Source organism: Uloborus diversus, chromosome 2 (assembly GCF_026930045.1).
Source record: "Uloborus diversus isolate 005 chromosome 2, Udiv.v.3.1, whole genome shotgun sequence".
Taxonomy (NCBI): Eukaryota; Metazoa; Arthropoda; class Arachnida; order Araneae; family Uloboridae; genus Uloborus; species Uloborus diversus.
Window position 1 is genome coordinate 93,778,553 of NC_072732.1, and position 22,574 is coordinate 93,801,126.

Sequence of the window (22,574 nt, forward strand, 5' to 3'; positions counted from 1 at the left end):
CTATCCTGGTCGAACCAGGACGTCTGGCAAACCTACCAGATACAGATAGTTGTTACCAGTATAATGTATGCAAAAAATTAAACTGAATTTTATATTTGTAATTGAATTATATATGATATGATCTTGCCTATAGTCTTTGTGCCATGAGCATTTCGATGAATAAGCTTTATTAAAGGGAATTTTAAATAAGTGATGGGATGCAAGAATGCAATAAGATTTTGCTATGGCAATCTTCACCATTGCTTTTCCTTTCATACTTGTTATTAAAAGAAATTCTATATTGATTTCTCATTTTCCTTTTTTTTTTTTAAATATTTTGTTTTTTAAGGCTATATGTTGAAATGGGCCTTTTTTTTTACAGAGGCTAAAAGTTTTGCTTATTGTTTAGCAACTGTGACTGATTTTAAGCTATTTATTTTTTATAATTAAATAATTAATGTGATTAAAAAAAGCAATTATTCTGATTGTTTGTTATGCAGGTTGATGTAATGGAACGAGAAATAAGTGAAGATCAAGATCCTGAGGAGAGTGAAAGAGATGATCGTACAGAACAATCTGAACATGATAATGTTCCACCAGAACAAAATGATGAAGGTAATGAAGATGTTCAGGAGAATATTTTCAAAAGTTGCATCAAACTAAAATATTCATAATACATGCAGTCATGCTATAAAGCTTTTATGGCTTGAGTTTTATAATTTGTACAGTAAAAGCTCAGCTACTCGGAAAGTGCGGAAACCCTAAATTATCAATAGTTGAGCATGTGAAAATTCCAGCTCATTTTAAAATATTAAGTATAATAAATCAACAAGAAATTGAAATAAAAAATTTGATGTTTCTTGTAGAAACAGAAGCAACAATTGACCTCATTTGTAATTACAAAAGGAAACCTACCCCTATTAACCATGGTAGCCAAGGCAACTATTCTTGCATAGCAGTACAAAACAAACAGTTCCAATTTTAATTCATGTAGAGTAATTTGTTTTCAGTCTTTTCAAAATGTTTTATTCTGACTTAAATGCTGTTTTTTAAATTATTGTGTTTTCAAAATGATTGGATACATTTAGGTCATTTTAAGCATTTAAGAATTTTAAACTTGTAGTCTTAAGAGTTGTGAACAATGGTATAACATCTACCAGACTGCTCTGTATGTGCGCTTGAATTTGATACATGTCTTGAATAATTTAAAGGAAAAAAATTCACATGATGTCTTTTTAAACTCTTGGAATATATAAATGATTTTTACTTTATTTTGAGTGATACATCCAAAAATGTTGGGGACCCAGCAACTACAGCAAATAATCTTTTAGCACTTTTTGCTAAAATTTTCTTTGAAATATTATACCAAGTTTAAAGCAGCTATGTAGTTGTTTAATAACTAATTTTGAAGAGAATTGCATGTTGATTGATTCAATCTAAAACTTGAATAGTTTTCAAGAGGAAAAGAATTTGAAATTTTAAAATTCTAAGTCTTATGCAATAATTTCGGGTAAAATTTTGAAAAACATAATTGATTTTTGTATTTTAATGAAGACACAAAAATTTAGGAATATGAATAGATCAGCAGTTATTGAAACTTTTTAACAGACATTTTTCCACATGATTTGCTCTAACTTTTGATCCCTGCATAGTCCCACTCTGAAAATTTTTGGATGTATTCAATAAAATGCATTAAAACTCTTATGGGAAGATGCTGTACGCACAGACGGTTGTACCTATGGACATCGGTCGGGAAAGCCTTGCAAAACCTAAAATGGCATACCTTTGTACCCAAGGACAGCAATTTTTAGTCTCCTTGGATCACACATGAGTCTTCTTACAATGTGAAGTACCTCAAAATAGTGCCTTGTCATCAACGTCCAAAATTTGCTTCAACAACAGTGATGATGAATTTGAAGTAGGGCTTATAGTGTTGAAGTAACCCCCACCTGTTGTAGGATCTACAGGCCGTCAATCCCACTTGTTTTCATTTGAAGTCAATTTTTCTAGACTTTTGTTTGTTTACTCTAAACTGAGTTTTTTGTGGTGGGTTAATTTTGGTTAAAGGTTTCAATTTGCATATAAATTGAAGTTATGTAGATACATAGAGAGCTATACTATCATGAATCTAGTTATTTTTTTGTTCAAAAACATATTAATTATTCATAACATCATTAACTCGCTTAAGACTAATAACTTTTTTAAAGAGTTCACTGATGTTAAAGATTAAGGAAAATTTAAAAAAGGGAAAAAACCTTCAATTAATTTTCAAAGTTTAATTTCTGTTGGAGATTTTATTTAATGTTATTTTCAATCGAAGTTTGAAGTATTTCAATATAAAATGGCTTATGAAAATGTATTGAGTATAATTTAGTTCCTCAGACCTATTTATATATTATTTTTTTGTATGTCCATGGGTACAAAGGCACCTGTCCGCAGGATGAACGGGTTGTTGTACACACGGACAAAAGAAATGGTTTTTAAGAAAATGTTTTAGAGGTTGAAGGCTTTGAGATTTCCACCTGACAGAAATTGCCAAATTAGATGATAAGTTGTAGATTCTGCCAGAAATTTTTTCCAATCAATTATCCATTCCCAGAGACCAGCAAAAATTAAAAAGTAAATTTTGTCCGTGGGTACAGCAGCTTCCCCTATATTTTCTTTAATTTTTTTAAAGTACAGTATCTTTAAATTTTTTTTTTATTTATTTATTTATTTTCTCTCAAAAAGTATCCAAATCTTATTGAAGTTCATGCAGTTGTCTTTAAAATGAGCTATAATACAACTCTGTAATTCCAATAAAATTTGAATTATAACATTTTAAAGCATTACCAGAAAGTAAAAGAAAATGCTTTTTCGAGTTTAAAACATTATGTTAATGTTTAACTCATTAGTTATGAATAATAGATTTTTTTTTTTTTTAAATTATGTGGATGTAAAATGTCAAAAGTAAGCCTTTCTGAAAGTTTCACGAATATCTGAGATGGTCAGGTTGAGAGCGTTGTTGACTTCACATGGAATAAACGCATCTGTTTTGGTGAAGTGAAACTTGAAATGTAATGATTTTGTAATTTAAAAAAAAGTCAATTATGTTTATTGATGTGAATTTATTAATACCTTGAAGTTTCAAAAGTCTTTTTCAAAAATTCAAAATAATACAATTTAAGTTTAAAAAAAAATAATTCAAATGAAAATATCTGCTTTTTTTTTCACAACTTGATGTTCTAGCTGCTATGGTGAAAAAAAATTTCTGAAAAAATAAATAAATAAATGTTTTGTCTCTCACTCTTTTTTTTCTTTCTTTTCTTTTTGCATGTTAATGCTATAGAAAGCGAAAGTGACAGTGATAGTAACCCTGATAGTGCATCATATCAAAGTAATCAAGACAATGCTAGTGCTCAAAGAAGTGCTACAACTGGTGGAGCAACTGCTGGTTCTGACACTGGTATGCTGATTTGATTTTCTTGTTTTAATTTAAATTCAAAGCTAACTTCAGTTTTGTGATTTTGTGTGTGGTTGGTAGTTCTTTAAAACAGATGGGTTTTTTTTTTTTTTTCCCAACCCATAAGGATTTATTTGAAGAACTAATCATAAACATAATGAGTTCACTTTGAAAGGAAATTTTAAGAGATCGAATGTGATTCATTGTGATGAACTGAAATTCAAATATTATTTTTATGTTTATAACAATGTAAATTACTCTAAGACAATCAGTAGTAAAATCTCAAGAGTGTTTCAGTATATAGTTTTTTTTTTTCTTTCTTTCTTTCTTTTTGGCTGATGTAAAATTAGTTGATTACAGTTGACAATGTTGGATATAACAAACCAGTGGCGCAGCCGGGAGGGGTTTTGGGGTTAAAACCCCTCCCAGAACACAAGCACATTCATTTCCTCCGTTAAAATCAAGGGAAAAAAGCAGAGTATTTAAGCTTTTCCAAGCGGAATAGGTTTCATCAAAATATCTTACTGCTTTTAATGATCGGGAAACAGTCTGAAATTACTTTTTAATTCTTAAATATAAAAGTTGTATTTCATGATGAACAACCCACGTCCCCCCCTGGTATAAGATAGCTAAAATGGTGTCAATAAAGCTCTACAGGGTATCATGGTCCCTCAGCACTTCCATCACTGCACAAATCCTTTTTAGGGACATTTAGAGAGAGGAAGCCTACCGCATCGGATTTTCTGAGGCTCTTAACCAATTCTCGTCGAAAGATCAAAACCGTTATTAGCTAGATTTGACATTCATAAAGACATGAATGTATTTGAGGAGGAGGTTTTAAATGATCTCGCGAAAAACACACAAAAAATGAATATAAGATTAAAGTAAAACTAATAATAAATATTCTGTGCTTTTTTCCACTTCTTCGTTTCATAGTCATATCAATACGAATTATTAATTGTTTTTAAGCAGTTACTTTGAATGAATAATTACTAATCTGTAGAAATTCATTGATATTGAATAATTACGCATTGTAAATGAATGGGAAAGAAAGCAACAATTTTCGATTTTGAAAGCCCCTCCCAGAAAAATTATCTGACTGCGCCACTGTAACAAACCTTGCCATCCAAACAAAATATTACTATCAATTGAAATAAATTCAGAAAATAAACTCGTCAACATACTTGAAATCCTTTTTTTATTGAAAAAAAAAAACAATATTTTTGTTTGGCCGCTTTTTTGTCTGTTAAGTCAATCAACAAGGTATACATTGAGTCCAAAGCACAAAAATGGGGTTCGTTTGTAGATGGAAGACTTGAGAAAAATGTCCGCAGAGATTTAACTGATTGAAGTGCTTCTTGGATTGACAATAAGGATTGTGATGGACTCATTATCATCTTCATTTTCTTCCTCATCATCATCTTCTTCCCCCCTATTTTTCATCTCACCAGTAATTTCGGAGAATTTCTTTAAACTCCTGCAAAAACCGTAAGATTGTCATTCGCTGTCAAATAATCCTCCACGTTCACTCCATATTTTTTGCCCATTTTTTCCTCGAGTTTGGATACAGATGTTGGGAGATTCAAGCAATTTCCTGATCATCCGAAATATCACTGCTTGTGGAATTTCATCACAATCGGACATAATTTTATCTTCCAAGACACATACCAACAATTCAAAATGGAAGTGCAATTAGCCGGGGGGAAAAAAAAGCAATATCGACGTTTTGTAGTTTTTGAATTGAGGTTTGAGCGGAGCAATTATCAATCAACAATACTATTTTATTTTTCCTCTTCATTTCCTTATCTAACTTCAGCAATCATTCAGAAAACAATTTAGATGTCATCCAAGCCTTTTTATTTACTTTACATTCCACGGGAAGACTTCTCACATTCTTAAAGCACCTTAGCTTCAATGATTTGCCGATAACAAATAATTGAATTTTGTGTATTCCTGTGCTATTGACACACAGAAAAACAGTTAATCTTTGTTTTGATTTCTTACCGCCGTAACACTTTTATCCTTAAACACTGGCTGCTCTATCAGGTAGGAGTTGAAAAAATGGCCGAGCTTCATCAACGTTATAAACGTCTTCTATTGCATACTTTTGAAGAATATCCTTCATCTTCTCTTGCCTCCATGCATTTGCTTCATTCATCGGAGCGGATTTTTTTCTCTCCGGGAATTTCCTGGAAAGTTATTCAATGCTGATCCTTAAAACACATTAGCCAACCATTGCTAGCTGTAAAAGTTTCGTTCCCTAGCATTGCTGCAAATTTCCGTGCTTGTGCACATAACAACTGTCCATTTATTGGGATATTTGTTGCTCTCATCTCTTGAAACCACTTTAAGACGACAGCATCAATGTTTTCATTCATCATGACTTTTAGTCGTTTTCGCTTTGGATTAATAGATTTTGAGCTCACGGCATCTTCAATCTGTTTAATCTTCTTGAAGAATGTTGTAACTGTAGATTGAAATAATCCGTATTTCTTAGCTGCATCAACCTGCTACAAGTGGTGAAAAAGAAAAAGTGCACAATAAGTCTTCTCTTGTCAGAAAAAACGAAGAAAAGGGCTAAAGTTGATAAAATAGAATATTTTTAATTATTTTAAAACCAAATTATCAAAATAAAAAGCGGCTGAAATTTTTTTTTAAAAAAATCGTTTTATAGGGGTTTATTGCTGTAGAGAATATTGCAATATTGAGATAAGGATAACATTAATGCCTATGCGAGTTCACCGGGACCACGAAATATTATCGTAGTAGAGGGATTATTGTTGTATCGGATAGCATTGTAGCGAGGTTTTAATGTATTAGTTGAATTTTTTTAAACTAGCCTTATTTTTTTTATTTTTCCTTTTCCTCTCAAGTTCATTTATTTCATAAACATTGATTTTTTTTGTTTGTTTGGGGGGAGGGGGAGAAAAGTTAGACTCACTCAGTCTGCATATGGTAATTTTTGTACGTTCTTTGTGTTTTGAATATTTAAAATTCAAAAGAACCTTTGTTGTTGTTCTTCATGTTCTTTACTTCAACTTCAGGTGTTGCCAGTTTACCTTATTTCTCTGAAGATGACTCTGCTGAATCATCAAATGCTGAAGACGAAGAAGAAAGTGAAGCTGGTGAAACTGAACCTGATACTGAAGAAGCATTTTTAGATGAACAATTAGAGCGTCGCAGCAATGGAGGTTCCTCCGGTCCTAGACCAAACTTAGCTCCTCAGCATATGCAATGGGCACTTAGGCAGAGAGAACCTGGTCGAGGGCCTCTTACAACTTCTGGCAGATTAGGTGAGCAAAGTTTTCTACATTTGTTCATTTTTTTTTCTTTTTCTACATATTTTTTGAAAATTAAGTATGGTATATTTATTGATTGCTATCATAAGTTTAGTTTAATAGTTATAGAAAAAATGGAAATAATTCTATTTTAGCTACTTTTTCTATCTGTAGAGCCAAAATGTGGTTTAATTTTGCAATCCACTGATTTATGTTTTAGTTTATATAATTTTCGTCTTTGTCCTCTCAAGCAGATAGAAAATTATTGCTGAGTTCATTTTCTGCAGCTAGACAAAACTCTTCATATATTCAGTAAATTACCGCCAATCAGCCAGGGCTAAAGCAAAAATACATGAAATACACCGCCAGCTCAGTCATTTCCAGCCGAGGACTGCAGTTTCGTGCTTTCCAAACTCTTCATGGGAAAAGGGGTCAGCAATGATAATTGTTGTCAATAATCATAACTGAAGTTAAAAGAATAATTTAAAGTATTAAGGACCTTTATCATGGTATTTATATATGTTTGTCTAATTTGCTCGCTTTAATATTCTCTAAAATGAAATATGTACGCTGAGCATTAACATCACATACTATAAAAATAGTTCAGCTTGGGAAATTTTTAATTTTCTTCTATTGCATATCTGATTTTAAAATAATCATGTGCATAATATTAATATTTTTATAGTTCATTTCCATTTCTTCCAATCGACATACTGTAACTTCATCTGTAAGATAATGTGCAATGCTACATTGGAACAGATGTTGAAAAAAAGAGGAGAAATTATCATGATGAAAGTGCCCTCTCCCCTGTTTGTTATTTGAATAAAAAGAAGGCATACATTGATATTTATGTTGTATGTTATTTATGTTGATGTATTTTTCCCCCCGAATAACTTTTTAAGCTTTGTTGTTGTATGAAACCCTTAAATTTTACAAAGTGTTTCCTGCACATATCTTCTGAGATGCTAGACTATTACGATTATAACCACATGGTTTCGAAATAATATGCACTTTTTTTATTCTCCTTAATTTATTAAAACCATCTTATAAACTAACCCTATTATTTGTTAACATTTTTTCATACTTAATATTGAATTCTTTCATTTTTATTGTAGGATCAAGTGGGCTGATCTATATTGATCCTTCATCACTTAGAAGAGCAACTGGAACTAATGCCTCGGTATCAGCAACTGTCACACAAGAATGTACCGCAACTTCAGTTACAACTTCAGTATCACTTGCTAGAGCTTTTGCAATTGTGATGCGTCAGATTGCAGATTTGCTAACAATGCTGCAAGATTATCATGCCCTGATGCCTAGTTTAGCTAGAGTACTAGATGTTACATATCAAGATACAGTAAATCTGCAAGTATGTTATTCACTTCATTTACTTTTTATTCTGCTCAGTTTCACGTTGCAGTAAATGTCAAGTAAATATTAACTTGGTTAAACATAACATCATTCTTTTAGAAAGGGTCTGAACTATGCCAGGTAATTTTAGATTTTGGGGTCTAATTTAAGTTCTTCGCAAAAAAAATTTTAACTCATCAAAATCATTGAAAATTTTCTGGAGAGGAATGTTCTGTTGACTTATTTGCAGTAAGGTTTTTGGAGAGGTAAATCTTATTTACTAATATAAATAAGTTGTTTATTTTCTATGACAATTTTACCATGATTTTAGTTGGCAAGGAATTTGTAGATGTTTTGTTTGTATTGACTTTAAAAAGTTTCTGCTGTAGTGCCGCATATTGCTGTACTTATGACAGACAAGGCAGGGATAACTTGTTTTGGCAGCAAAGTGACCAAGAGGAAACAAACAGTAGTTGTCTGGAGCAGAGGTTCTCAAAAGTTCAGACCTCAGAGGGCCCCTTCCAAAAAAATTACGAGCTTTGCGACTCCCCCCCCACCCCCTTCCCATCCCGGCGCACGTGGGGAAAAAAAAAGATTTGACACAGTTAAATTTTTTTTTCTAATATTTTTTTACACTTTTTTTTCCTTCAAATTTATTTATTCATTTTTCTGTATATTTTTCAGAACTCTTGTCTGGTTTTCATTTTTTGCATTATTATTTTGAGTTATGGAAGTAAAATTCTATTTCAAATTCAACTAGGAATAAAAATGCTATTACCAGATTTTTGCAACAATTTTACTAATGAAAATGAACTTATGAAGCTAGTGAACAAAACATTGTTAACCTATTTTAAATGTGTTAATTTTTCATATGAGTTGTATTTTTATGGCATATTAGAATTTTAATTATCAACTATGGTTCGCCAAACCCAGGGCAAACCTACTCTGGCAGCGTCGTAATGCTGTGATTAGGATCTGCGTAGCCTTCACAATGCCACCTGCTTAAGTTTGCCTTAATTATGGGGGAGCCATCGCCTTCTCTGCTCGCTATCGGTCTCCAGTCCCTGGAAACTGCAATCAGTTTCATTCGTAGCAACCAATGCATTATTAATGCTTTAAATATAATCATAATACTAAAAAAGTATGCTTAATGTTAATAAAGAAAAAAACTGCTCTTGTTCATCAGTTCACCACACACTAACTTCATAAACAGAGTCCAGCAGGTGGGTTTAATATGGTATGAAGTGTACCAATAATATCTGTAGATTCTGAGCACTAAATATTTTATTCCTTGACAATTTGGACAGAAGGAAAGGATGATTGACCAAAATTTGGTGACTGTATGAAAATCTTAAGCGTCAAACGTTTACTTTTCACTTCAAGTGATTTTGCTGAATAAACGCAAGCATATTGTGCAGCAAATTTATAAAACAATGGTACTCCATAATTATTAAAACCGACTACAAACTATAGCATTTGATCTGTTTTAGCCTTTGCTTCAAATTTTCTCAATTATATTTAACGTTTTAGCTTTATAGCACCTCCTGTCCCCCCCTCCCCCCGGCCAGGGGGTCCTGATGGACCCCCTGGCATGGAACCGTGGACCTCCGGGGGTCAGCGGACGACAGTTTGGAAAACTCTGGTCTGAAGCAATAATTCTGTTTGTGTTTAAATTGGTGTTCTATGAAGTCTAGTTCTTATGGGGTCTTTAGTGTGTTAGAAATAAAATCACCAACATTAAAAAAGTACAAATTAGCAAATTTGCATTTTAAACTTAAGCTTTCTTTTTTTCTTTACTATTTAGCACCAGGGTTGTTTGATTTAAACCACGTTGGTTTAAACCATGGTTTAAACCAATTGTTTTTTTGTTTTTTTTAAACCATGTGGTGTTTTTAATAAATGTTTTTTTTTTTTTTTAAAGCCAAAAAAAATCCATTTTACAGGTTTACATTGATTTTCCCACACATATTGAAAAATGTAAAATTCCATTTATGCTAAGTTCCTAGCTAAGTCGCAGAAATAAATACTAAAATTGCAAAGTTGCTTCTTCAAAATGTATTACAAGCTTTCATCAAAAAAAAATATTAATATATTTTTTATTTCATATATGTGCCATAAAGCAGATTTCAGTCAACTTCCATCATTATGCTTAATTTGCATGATTAGTTAAGATTTACTAAGGATTGAATCTTTTATTGTAGATGCAATCCATTATATTGCTCACTCCTGTTGCAGGGATGTGACATTTTTGCCCATTTATTTGCACTTTCCTGGAATTTTAACTTTGACTTGTAAGGTAATCAACAGTCTAACTTAATTGTTTGCACCTAAAAATTAAGATTTGTTCTGCAGGTGAACACAAATAATATTTTTTGAATCAAATTTAAAAAAAAAGTTTGTTCTTCATATTATGATACATAATAGTTCCTTATATTATAATGTAGGAAGATTAAAAGAGAAATTTTTAAATTCCCAGAACAAAATGCAAATGTATGGGTAAAAATTGATTGAGAAATATATAAATCTTCACATATAAACTACACTCTCCATTGGTGTTTTTTTTTTTTGGATTCTGTGTGCTCAAAAGATTTTGATTGGCTATACACCTATGCTGCTTTATGACTATTGGGTGCAGATAATTCATAGTTTTTTTACCCCCATTTGTTCATTGGAATTGGGATTTTGGTATTTGCTTTGCCTTAGTTAACTGTGCAGTTTACAAAAGTTACTTACTCATATTGTTTTAAAAAGAATGTCTAATTCTGGTAGAAAAAAAGACCTAATCTGGCTTTCATTTGATGAAATCAAAAATGAAGCCAGTATTTCGTATCATAAAGTGTCTATATATACATGCATACTAATATGTTAATCAAGTCAAACATTTCAATCAATATTTCCCCGCAGAAAGCTATTTTAATTATTTTAGTTACAAGATTTTGTTCTAATCTCTTTAATTAATCAAGAAATTAGGTATAATGTGACTATTGACTAACTGTTAATTAAATGGAAACTTAATTACCTTCCGAAAATTGTTTTTTTTTCGCAAATAGTATTTAAACCGAAAAAACCCGATTTAAACCAAAAAAACCTGGTTTAAACCAAAAACGGTTTCTTTTTTTTGGGGGTTTTTTGAAGAAAAAAAAACGTTTTTTTTTTACCAACCCTGTTTAGCACAAAGATATTTATTTCCTGTGTGTATGATGGGTAAAAATGCTCCTGTTCCAAAAATTGCTCCAAGAATATATTTCAGTTAAATTGATGCATTCATTTTTTGTTTTATTTTAAGATTTGCTGTCTTTTATCTATTTTAAATTTGATTTATTTTCCATAACTAATATTTTTTATTTTTTGAATGTATTTTAGGGATTTTCCAATATTGTAAACTTTTTATATATGTGATTTTTACATCACAAATAGCAAATTTGTTTAATTAACTATGTTAATAACATTTATTGTTAATCTAAATTTAATCTGAAATACATTTATGAGATGTATTGTATTGCCCATACCTATTTCTGTTTTTGTCTCTGTTAGATGTACCTTGAAAGTCATCTAAGACCAACTTGGGATTGGTTAATTACTGTAATGGATTCTACAGAAGCTCAGTTACGTTTTGGATGTGCCTTAACTTCTGGGTCCAATCCTTCTCATCCATCTCATCCAATGCATTCTTCTCAGCATGCGAGATCTGTTAGAACAAGAGGTGAAACAGAAGGACGCACAAGTAGCACAGTAGATGGCCGACGAAGAGGTTTCTACTTTTTTGCTCTTAATATTATTTCATTATTCTGCTCAAACATTCGAAGGTTAATGTTAGTGTTATTTTGTTATTACAGCTTGTCTTGGAATTTTATAGTATTGTCTTTGATGAAAATTCAAAGTATTTTTTGATTGAGGATTAGGTCAGTTATGTAAAAAGTTTCAATAGAAACAAAAATTATACTTCAGCAAAATGAAAAAGAAATTAGAGTGAAAATTTTTTTGAAAGGTTGTCCAAAAAAGGTTAGGAAAGCCTAACCTTGTAGTTCCTTTATAGTTCATTGTATGAAATTACATATGCTATCTCAGTCATGATACAGTACAGGTTATTCGATATGGATATAGTTCCTGAAAAATTTTAAATTATTAATTATGCACTTCAAATCATTTTGCATTTTTAATGGACAATTGTGAATTACTTTACTAGCGTAGGGTAAACCTGCTATATTTAGTCCCCTCAATCTAGTATAATTTTCCTCTCAGTATCATGTTTAGTGAAATCATGTTACAATGAAAAAAAAATGTTCGGTCTCGTTTGAAAACCCACGAAGATAATGTACAAAGAATCTCATTCTAACAAAATGATTTTTTCAAAATTTTTGATTGATTTTTTAAGCTATTGCATACACTATAGTATCATTTTTTACCTATTTTGCGGATTCTCCACGGAATCCGCTGTTACCATGCCACTTTATTCTGTGGATAATCGAGAGTTTACTGTATAAATGTGTACAACCTGTAATAAAACTGAAGTATTTGTTTTATCAATAGGATCAGATGGAGTTTCTGCCAGGCGAGACTTTTTGTCTTATGCTTTATCCTTAATGAGAGCTCATAATAATGAACATTTTGATTCAGTCCCAAGTCTTGATGTTAATGCATTGAAGCATATAGCGTACGTATTTGATGGATTGGTTTATTATATTCGCTCAGGAATGGATGGTGCAGATTCAGACACACTGAGAGAAGGCTTAACTCTTGATCCTTGGAATGACCAGGCATGTATTTTATTGTTTTACACTACAACACAGAACAACATTCTTGCTTTCTGTAGAAATTACAAAAAATAAGCTATTTCTGATATAATTATATAGCACATAAATGTATTTTTAATATACTGTTCTAAGAGAATATTTTGTTTCTTTTCTGTTCAAAATATTTTTACTAATTACTTCATGCAGTTTAATTCTAATTATTTACTAATTTTTTTTAGGATGAAAATGAGAATGAAGAACCAGAAGAAGATAACAGTTCTCAAATTGCTATGGAAGTTGATGGTGTTGATGATGAAACATCAATTTCTGCTAAAGGACGGAAGCATATATTTTTTCAGCGATCAGACTCCACTCTATTTTTGGGCTGCCCTCCACCTGATCCTTTTAACACTCCCTTGGCTGAGTCTTTACTACTTGCAGACCAACCGCATCTTCTCCAACCATCTTCTAAGAAAGAGGATCTCTTTGGCATACCAAGGTCATGTGCAGTACCAAATGATTCAGTACCTCCTACAATAGAATATACTAACTGTACTGATTTTGATAATGTTCCTACAAAGTTGGGATTGTCCATTCGCACTGCAGAAGCCAGGAAGCAAACTACTCCTTCCAATGTGCCTCTTGTTAAATTGCAACTATCAGCTCCTCAACCACCCAGACCACGCCCGCCTCTTCCTCCTGAATATGATGATCGGGAAAATTCCTCCGGTGGTATCAGCGAATCACGGAGATCTCATTCGGACGATACAGATCTTCGAAATGATTTATTTACAAACTGTGTGCCAATGAGACCTTTTGAACAAGAATTTGCAATAGCCATGACTGCCAGTAGTAGGGTACCTTCTGAATCGATGGACTATGATCCAGAAAATTTTGTAAATAGATCTCTGTCTGAAACTTCTCGTGCTCCAATCATTGTTGCTGCTCCTTGTAAAAAAATTGAAAGTGTGAGTCCTGTGAAATCAAGTGTTATTGTTCATGCCGGTTCATGCAGACAGTCAGCATCTGCTGTAAGTGTTACTTAAAAAATTACTGTTGATTAATGTATAAATTTTCATCTAAACTTCAGAAGTATTCTGAAAAATATTTTCTATTTCCTTCAGAGTCCAGAATTACCTACTACTTCTTCTAATTATATTGCCGCTCCAAGTCCTGCTCAAGAAATAACTGTAACTTCAAGCTGTACAACACCTACCGCCACTTCGACAGCTGGTTTAACTTTCTCTCGTGATGCAAACACATCACTTGGACAAGAATCTGCTTCAGGTTTTAACTGTAATCCATTCAGGTTTGTATAGTTTTTCCACCTTTTTTTTTAAAAAGGAAATACATAACAAATGAATGGGTCCCTAGAAAAACAAAAAACTTTAGAGACTTATTCATTTGTACCAAAATAAAATTTGTTACATTATTTAGTAAAAATTTATTTGTTACTAAATGTTACAAATTAAAAATTTTATTTTTAATAATATTTTTAATAGTTCTTCTATATTCTATTAAAATCTTACATCGTGGATCTGCGAAGTAAGACCAAAGATAAACATAAAGCATAAACGTGCAAGGCTCTTCTGGAACAACAATGTGTGACTTTTGCTGTTTATCAATAATACTGCATGATACTTCATCTGAGGTACAGCAGTTACACATTTAGTGACACATTTTATCTTTCAACAAGATTCTACTCCTTGTCATGTCTCTAAATCGACTCATAGATTTTAAACAGAAAGAGGAATTTCGGTAATAAACTGGACAAATAACTCTATAAATTTCAATACAATCAAGAATTTTTGGTTTTGTCAAATCTAAAGAAATCTGTTCAAGACATGGTGCCCGCCAACAAAATTGAGCTCGTTTCCGCATTGAAGAGGATATTGAAACTGTCAGAAATGATTAATGTAAACAAGTGGTAGAATCCGTGTGTGAAAGGATTAAAGCATTGAATCCAGCAAAAAATGACGAATTCTGGTATTTATATTGTTTTTTTTTTTTTTTTTTTTTTTTTTTTTTAAGTGCTTTTCCTCCTTTTATTTGATTATTCTAATTTTTTGACTCAATGTAAACCTTCATCACTAAAAACCTATGGATTATTCTTTCTAAGATTATTTTTAATTGAGTATATTTGAAATGAAATGAACACTTTAAGGTCTAAGAAAGGTAGCACATTCATTTAATTACCTAAATTGCACTATCTTATGGTTAGAGTAAACTTTTTTCCAAAAAGTGAGAAGTATTCTGTTACTTTGAATTTGGGTTGTATGAAAATAAAAGGGCATCATTTGACTTACCTGGCTCTTTTTTTTTGAATTGCCCTAACAAAAGCCGGGATCTAATGCTTTACTTCCCAAAACTATTGTACCAGTTGCTAGCCTATAAAAAAAGTGACCTAGTTGTCAGTGTGCATGTATGGATGTTAAAAAGGGAACTTTGTTTTAGTTTCTTATGTTTTAGTTCTGTCTTTTATGGCTATAATGCTCTTAGAGTGGTATAGAATATGGCTAGATGATCAAATATGGAGACGGTAAAGCCATATATCTAAAACCTGGACACTTAATTACACTAACACATCTCAAAGAAGCAGCTGCCGTAGTACTAAGCACTAAAAGTGTAGACCTCTTAGAATGATTAACAACATTTAACAAGTTAAATACCAACAAAGACAGGGTAGCAGTAAAACAAAGTAAAATGAGATGGTAATAAAATCTAACCACTTGTTAAATGGAAGCAAAGTAAAATACCGTGCAACTTGTAATAGTTTTCTGCAGTGGTGCCTAACCTTTTTCTACTCAAGGGCTACATCTCATTGTAAAATGTTTCATATAAAACTTCAAAAATATTTAAAATTGTTCTGAATAACATGAGAAAATATGGAAAAGGAAAGAAAATTTAAAACTGATAATTTTAATAGTATCTCTACTAAACTTCTTTTATTAAATGCATCTTGTTTTTTAGACTCCAATTTGAATATTTGACTCCACATTTGTAACTTTGGCATTCATCACTCTTTTCGATTTGTAACATTGACCAAAACAATGAATGGGCCACACGTATCAGCTTTGCAGGCCATAAGTTGGACACCACTTAGTCTCCTGTATTTATCTCCCTAAGCCCCCCCCCCCCCCCACACACACACACACGCACCTTTCTATCTTTCTCCTACCTGTATGCCCTCCCCTTAGTAGTAAAGAATGCTATTATTTTTAATGTCAAACATTATGACAAAAATTCTATTTATATTTTAGGTCTGGAAGCTCAATGGGACAAATGTTATCTCATGATATGTTACTGGGACGCTGGCGATTAGCTCTTGAATTGTTTAGCCGTATCTTTGTTGATGACGTGGGAGCTGAACCTGGATCAGTTATTAGTGACTTAGGTGGCTTTCCTGTTAAAGAAATGAGGTTTCGGAGAGAAATGGAGAAACTGAGAAGCTCACAGCAACGAGATTTGACACTTACAAAGGTAAGAACAGAATCAAAAAAGGATGTGTAAGATAATCACTTGGATTAATAAATGCCCCAGAGGTTGTAATGACTTCATTTATATCAAATGGAAATTATAGTATCAGTGAACAGAAATTTTATAACTTATCAAATAAACTTAGAGCCATGAATTATATTTCATATCCCTACCAGCTGTGTTGCATGATCTACCTCGAAAATGAAATTTGTTTCAAGTGACGCTAGTTCAACAGTCAGGCTTAAATAAAAGAAAATAGTGTTTAATTTCCCTTTAACGTAAAGAAAAGAGCAATTTTTTCACTCAAAAATTAAGTTTAAATCTCTGACTTTTTTTAAGTTCTAAAAATTCTGTCATTGTTTTTGATTGACGTCAGCATTCCGTTTCACAAATTTTCTTACAAAAACCTCTCTGTGAATTCCTGAGCATTAAAATACCTTTACCAAATTTGCCATGGCTCCGACTTAAACTGGATTTGTATAAGGACCTACACACGCCTACATACAGACATTTTTATATGTCTAGATTTAAATAGCCCAGGTGTTGAAAGTTTTCATGTACATCCTTGATAGCTAATTATTCTTTAAATTCTTTTCTTTATTATGTGTATTACAAAGGTGCCAAATGGAGCAGATTCTCTGTTGTTTTTACAGAAATGTGCAAAAAATGTAAGTTGGCTACAAATCATGGAAAAAGCTCTTTTTCTTTGAAACATGAAATATATGAGACATCAACTTTACACACTTGGAGTGACTATAAAAATCTTTTTTTGATAACCACCTCAATGAGCAAGAGCAATTACTGATGATCGTGGCAGTCTGCAACATTGGACAATAGTAGGTGAAAAAAGATGATGTGATGCTAGAAAGCTTAATTCGGCTGTAACCAGAATTTCTCCCCACATGGCACCAATTAGAGAAAGAAGAGTTTTAACATGTGGTTGCGTTTACTTCAGAGTTTGTTTGTGACGATCTGACAACCGTATGCTACTTTTACTATTTTCCAACTTTTTATCATCTCTGTTCTCGTGTGACTATGTGTGAACTATTTTCAAAGAAAATATCTCAGAAATTTCAGCAGCAAGCCCAACATCACGACTTTGAATTTTAGCTCCTATAACATTGTTAATTTGTTTCAAATGAAGTTTGTAAACTTAGCTACTTAAATGTGAAGGAGCCAGATTTTGAAGTTATTTAGTTTTCACATTTCATCATGTACATATACTTATGCCTCTAATACTCTTTCACTTTTTACTTATTTAAAGCTACAATTTTTAATATTAAGATAAGAGTTATTTACAATATTAATTTTCCTTAAAGGTTGAACGTGACCGGACATCGCTTCTTCAACAGACATTCAAAGAATTGAACACTCAGTATAATAATTATAGTCGACGTAGTGGTGGTGGGACGCCACCACTAACAGTTTCACGTGTGAAAGTTACATTTAAAGATGAACCTGGAGAAGGAAGTGGTGTTGCTAGAAGCTTTTATACTGCAGTTGCTGAGGTAATATTATTCTAATATACTAAACTGACAGCAGACTGTTCAGGAAGCACACATTAATTACATAGTGGCATCTTTTTTGAACTTGCCATACAATACTATAGAAGCACCCCTATTTGATTTAGCCTCCTCCCTCCAGATTTCATTTTAGTTTCTTTCATTAACTCCTACCAGGTATAAATCCCCCCCCCCTTTTTTTTCTGTTTACTTGACTTCTGCCTTCACTTTGTTAACTTCCTTCTGGTTAGGGATACAATTGATTGATACTACTGATGGGGGACTGTCTGGGTGCATTTTCCCATAACGTAGTTTCTGATCTTTACTGGAAAAATGTAAAGTGCCTTTTCCTGAAACACAAATAAGTTTTTCTAAAATGCCTGATTTTCATACTGTATGTTTAATTACAAAAAGCCATACTTCATGAGCGTCTGATGAGTTAAGTTTCGCAACTGTGCATCTTTTTCATTTTTGTTTTTTTTAATTTTGGCTTTTTTGGTTTTCTAGTTTTATGCCTATATTGTACAATTTTTGGCTTTCAATGACAGAGGAAGTAGGGTGTAAAATTAATGGTTTGTCTTAACTGAGTTATTTTCAACTACTCAACATAAAATGTTTCAATTTTTTCCTTTATATAATCTTAAACTGAGGATTAATGATAGCTTATTTTGTTTTGTATTTCGTTGTGAAAAAATTCCTTCTGCCTTTGATTATAACTGGAGTAATTTGATAATTTTAATGTGTTTAATAGGCTGTTTTATCATCTGAGCGGTTGCCAAATTTGGACAGCTGTCAAGTAGGAAATAGATCTCTGCAATATAGTAAGTAAATTTGGCAATTCATTTGTTTCTATCTCTGTACCTATATTTTTCTACAAAACTTTAATTTTTAACATTCCACAACTTTCCATTTCATTTTAGATCTTATTCAAAGATTACGATCTAGAGAAAGAGAAAGGGAGCAGAAGAAAGCCAACCAAAATTCTCAAAGACTTCGTGAAACCAAAGAACGTGATCCTGTACTGGCTTTGAGGTTTGATGCGCCTCCTTTTTCTGTTCCTGGAGAACCAGGCAGCAGCGGTCAAGGTGGAAATGAACATCTAAGCCCACATCGTCAACAACTTGGGCAACGTCTTTATCCAAGAGTTAGGGCTTTAACACCTGTAAGAAAAATTGATTTGTCTGATCCTTTTTAATGCTTTATCTTTAATATTTTGAATTGTATGATATTAGTGTGTAGTAATTTCATTTATAAGTTGCTTTTCACTGTCTGCTTTTGTTCCACACTATTTGAATTTTTAATTTCTGATCTAGAGCAGTGGTCTTCTAACCTTTTCACATTGTAACCTTTTTCTTTTGTTTTTAAACAATAACATTATTCACATATGTACACATAAATTAATTGCATGTATTGCCCCACATGTACTTATATCGGGCAAGTTTTACCTGAAAATAAAGCCGTGGCTCATAGTATGACCTATCTACTCGTCTCACATTTACCCTATGAACATTATTTGACCTAACATCTGTTTAAAATAGAATCCATTAATACGGCTGAACAATACATATTGAAAATTAGATATACATGTAGTTTTCATGTGCTTCTTATCCTGCTATCAGTAAACTTTATAAGAATTAAATTTGTTTAGCAGTTCCATTTTTTAAAAAGAGCTGGAGTAATTTTTCTTCTAAATCAAAGCAGAAAGAGTATTTAACTTGCATGTGTATTGAGCAATCACCATGGTGATCTACAGCATTAATCAAACTCCTGTGTTTGTTTGATGACTCAGTCTCTACTATTTGCAAGTAGTTGCACGTAAGTACATTTTTGTTAGTAATGCCGTAAAAGGGGGCTTTTGATTTAGACTTTTTTTTTCAGTTATTATTCGGTAAACTTTTTCAGTATATGTATTAACTGTATGTAGTCATTCAAGTTTTTTTATTGAACACTTTTTGCCAAAGATAGAATTTTTTTTATTTAGTGTTTAAAATTGCCTACATGCCTTTTTTATGGTTTGAAATGCTGTTTTCTAGCTAGTTTTTTGCTTGCAGTCTTTTGCTCTCGTACATGTGCAAACAGAATTTCATTATTTGTTTTAAAAATCTGAGCAGTTTTTTAGCATCTGCTTTTTGTTTTATGATTTTTATTCTTTTCTAAACAGTGAAACTCTATTTAAAATAAAAGGTACTAAATGAAGTAGAATGTTCAACCCATGAATTTCATTCTTATTGTAATGTTTGTTCACAATAGTGATAAATGAGGGGTCTTCTCTGCTTCCTGTTACGCTACTATGTCACCCCAGAAATCTTTATTTTGAATGGTACGCATTTTGAGCATTTCTGTTTGGAAATATGAGGATGAGAAAAAGGGAGAAAACTCTCTGATTTCGACAGGGACAAAAAGTGAGGGGTTAATGTGTATGTGAAAAATAAAAGAAAGATTTTGTTTAAGATAGTTACTAAAAACAAAATTGTGTAACCTTTGCATCACTTGTAGATGTATAGTAATTCGTTGTGTTGCCAAAGTCATGCTTATATTCATATATGACTTGTAGATACTTGTCTACCACTTTTTATCGGTAATAAATTCACCTTATTTTTGAAGTATTTCCCTGAGTTATGCGATCTTGTTTTCAACCACTGATCTGGTGTCAGTTCAACTTAATCAGCCTTATTTCTTCACTCATTTACTTTATCAAAAGCTAAGGGAAAATCTTTCTTAATAAACATAAAATACTAGCTGACTTGGCCAGAAGAACTATGATGAAATGACCTCATAGTGAACTTTAACAATTATTCCACAAAGTTTATTTTTAAAAAATCCCTGGTATTAATTACTTCTGTGAGTAACTTATTTGATAGAAATTTCATTTTACGTTATTCACTTCATTGCAACACCCCATTAATACTAAATACCTAATGCATTTGTCTCAAAAAGTGTATTTTCGTTGAATGCCAGCTCTGACTTCCGATGCATCTTTCAATGCTACCTAGTGGCAATACAAGGATAAAGATAGCTTTGCCGATGGATCCAAACAATTCAAATCAAACTGTTAATTAAATAATTTCAAAAGTTTTTAAAAATTAAGTAGTTCTTTTCTTTGCTATTAATTTGTAATAGCTTTTGATAGATGGCAGTGGCAAATGTACCAAAATTTACATATCCACATTCCTTGAAATGGGATCACTTTTGCTCTGTGTTAAAAGCAAGAAAGCGACAGGCATTTAGAGTATTAAGGGGGTGTTGCTTCATGTTTCTTTTCATTTGTCGAGTTTAGGTGCAGCTGACATGTTTAATTTTATCTTTTATTTTTATATTATCTTCATTTTTATTCGTAGTCTCTAGCTAGCAAAGTGACTGGAATGCTTTTGGAATTATCTGCTGCACAGTTGTTAATGTTGCTTGCATCTGATGATTCTCTTCGGCAAAAGGTTGATGAAGCTACAGATATTATTTTGTCTCACAGTCGGTAAGAATTAGACTCATTATTAAACTTCATGATTACCTGTTAACTCTGTTTGAATTTTATCATCTTATTATCCACAGAGATTCGTCTACATCAGATGGATTACTGGATTTAGACGTTTTTAACTTGGGAGAGCGCTCTCGCAGGAGCAGCAGTGCAAGGCGTAGTGATGGAGAAGAAGATGATGATATGGATGACAACCACCCCCTCTTCTATCAACCTGGCAAACGAGGCTTCTATTCCCCAAGGCAAGGAAAGTGCACGCCCGAAAGACTGAACGCATTTCGAAATGTTGGACGAGTACTAGGATTATGTATGTTACAAAATGAACTCTGCCCGATCTATCTCAATCGTCATGTCATTAAATATATATTAGGAAAACGCATCAGATGGCACGATCTAGCATTCTTTGATCCAGTCCTGTATGAGTCCTTAAGACAAGTTGTTGTTGATGCAGAAGGAAAAGAAAGCAATGCAGTGTTTTCAGCCCTAGATCTTACATTCTGTATTGATCTCTGCATTGAAGAAGTAAATAGATTTTTTTTCTTTTGATGTTTTAAATTATTTTCATTGGCCTTATGTAGGTTTTTTTTCAGGGTTGTTTGGTTTAACACTAGAAAGACGGCGTTTGGCGTATACCTAGAAAGACTAGCAGCGGTCACTTTGACCGCCATACTTAAAAGATTGGAAATTTCCTCCTTTCGGGATTTTTAACCATAGAAAAGATTTGTTTCAACATTTCAGAGTTTAATTTAATAATTTAATCGTAATATAGTCTTCAAATAAGTTTTAGATAGCTTTTTTTTTAATTTTATGTTCGATCAAGTGAAATACACATGCTTTACACAATTGGCATTGAGAAAGAGCAAATTAGTACAAAAAAGAGGAAATTTTCCTAGCATGTAATAACTAACGAGTACTATAATCAAACATGCATGTGTTTGGTTTAAAAAATATGTAAATATCGCAAGATATCGTACATTACTATCTTTTACAGTATTTCGAAATACTTATGTTATCACGTCACCTGTATATTAGCCATTAATTTTTTTTTTCCGGCAATCAGAACAAATGCTCGTAGATTTATTTCCGCATAGTTTAATTTCACACTATCTTAATATTTTTCCTGAGGTAGATACTTATTTATATGCAGCAAAATTGATCAGTTGAGGTGACTTGAAGTAAATTGGAGAAATAGGAGTTCTGTTTTTGAAAATTTCCCCTTTTTTCGGCGTCTGACCCTTTTCCCTTTCTCTTCTTTTTATATTTTGAGCATCAGTTTTTATTAGCGAGGTTTCTTCTGATTCTAACTCAGAAAAACAATTCTTTTTTGCAAATCTAGGCTCT

The 22,574-nt window shown here is 32.3% G+C and overlaps 1 protein-coding gene across 2 annotated transcripts in view; it reads left to right on the forward strand.

The window, feature by feature from the left end:
* Positions 1 to 22,574, forward strand: part of LOC129235285 (E3 ubiquitin-protein ligase UBR5-like) — a gene marked incomplete at its 3' end in the record, with an annotated part of 117,223 nt that overhangs the window by 89,858 nt on the left and 4,791 nt on the right. For both annotated transcript variants that reach the window (XM_054869004.1, XM_054869005.1), the window contains 14 exon segments: positions 480 to 594; positions 3,308 to 3,424; positions 6,466 to 6,714; positions 7,815 to 8,068; positions 11,584 to 11,800; positions 12,580 to 12,806; positions 13,022 to 13,813; positions 13,907 to 14,091; positions 16,043 to 16,262; positions 17,579 to 17,767; positions 18,513 to 18,582; positions 18,682 to 18,923; positions 21,100 to 21,230; positions 21,308 to 21,755. In XM_054869004.1, the coding sequence (XP_054724979.1) occupies positions 480 to 594; positions 3,308 to 3,424; positions 6,466 to 6,714; positions 7,815 to 8,068; positions 11,584 to 11,800; positions 12,580 to 12,806; positions 13,022 to 13,813; positions 13,907 to 14,091; positions 16,043 to 16,262; positions 17,579 to 17,767; positions 18,513 to 18,582; positions 18,682 to 18,923; positions 21,100 to 21,230; positions 21,308 to 21,755 (3,456 nt within the window).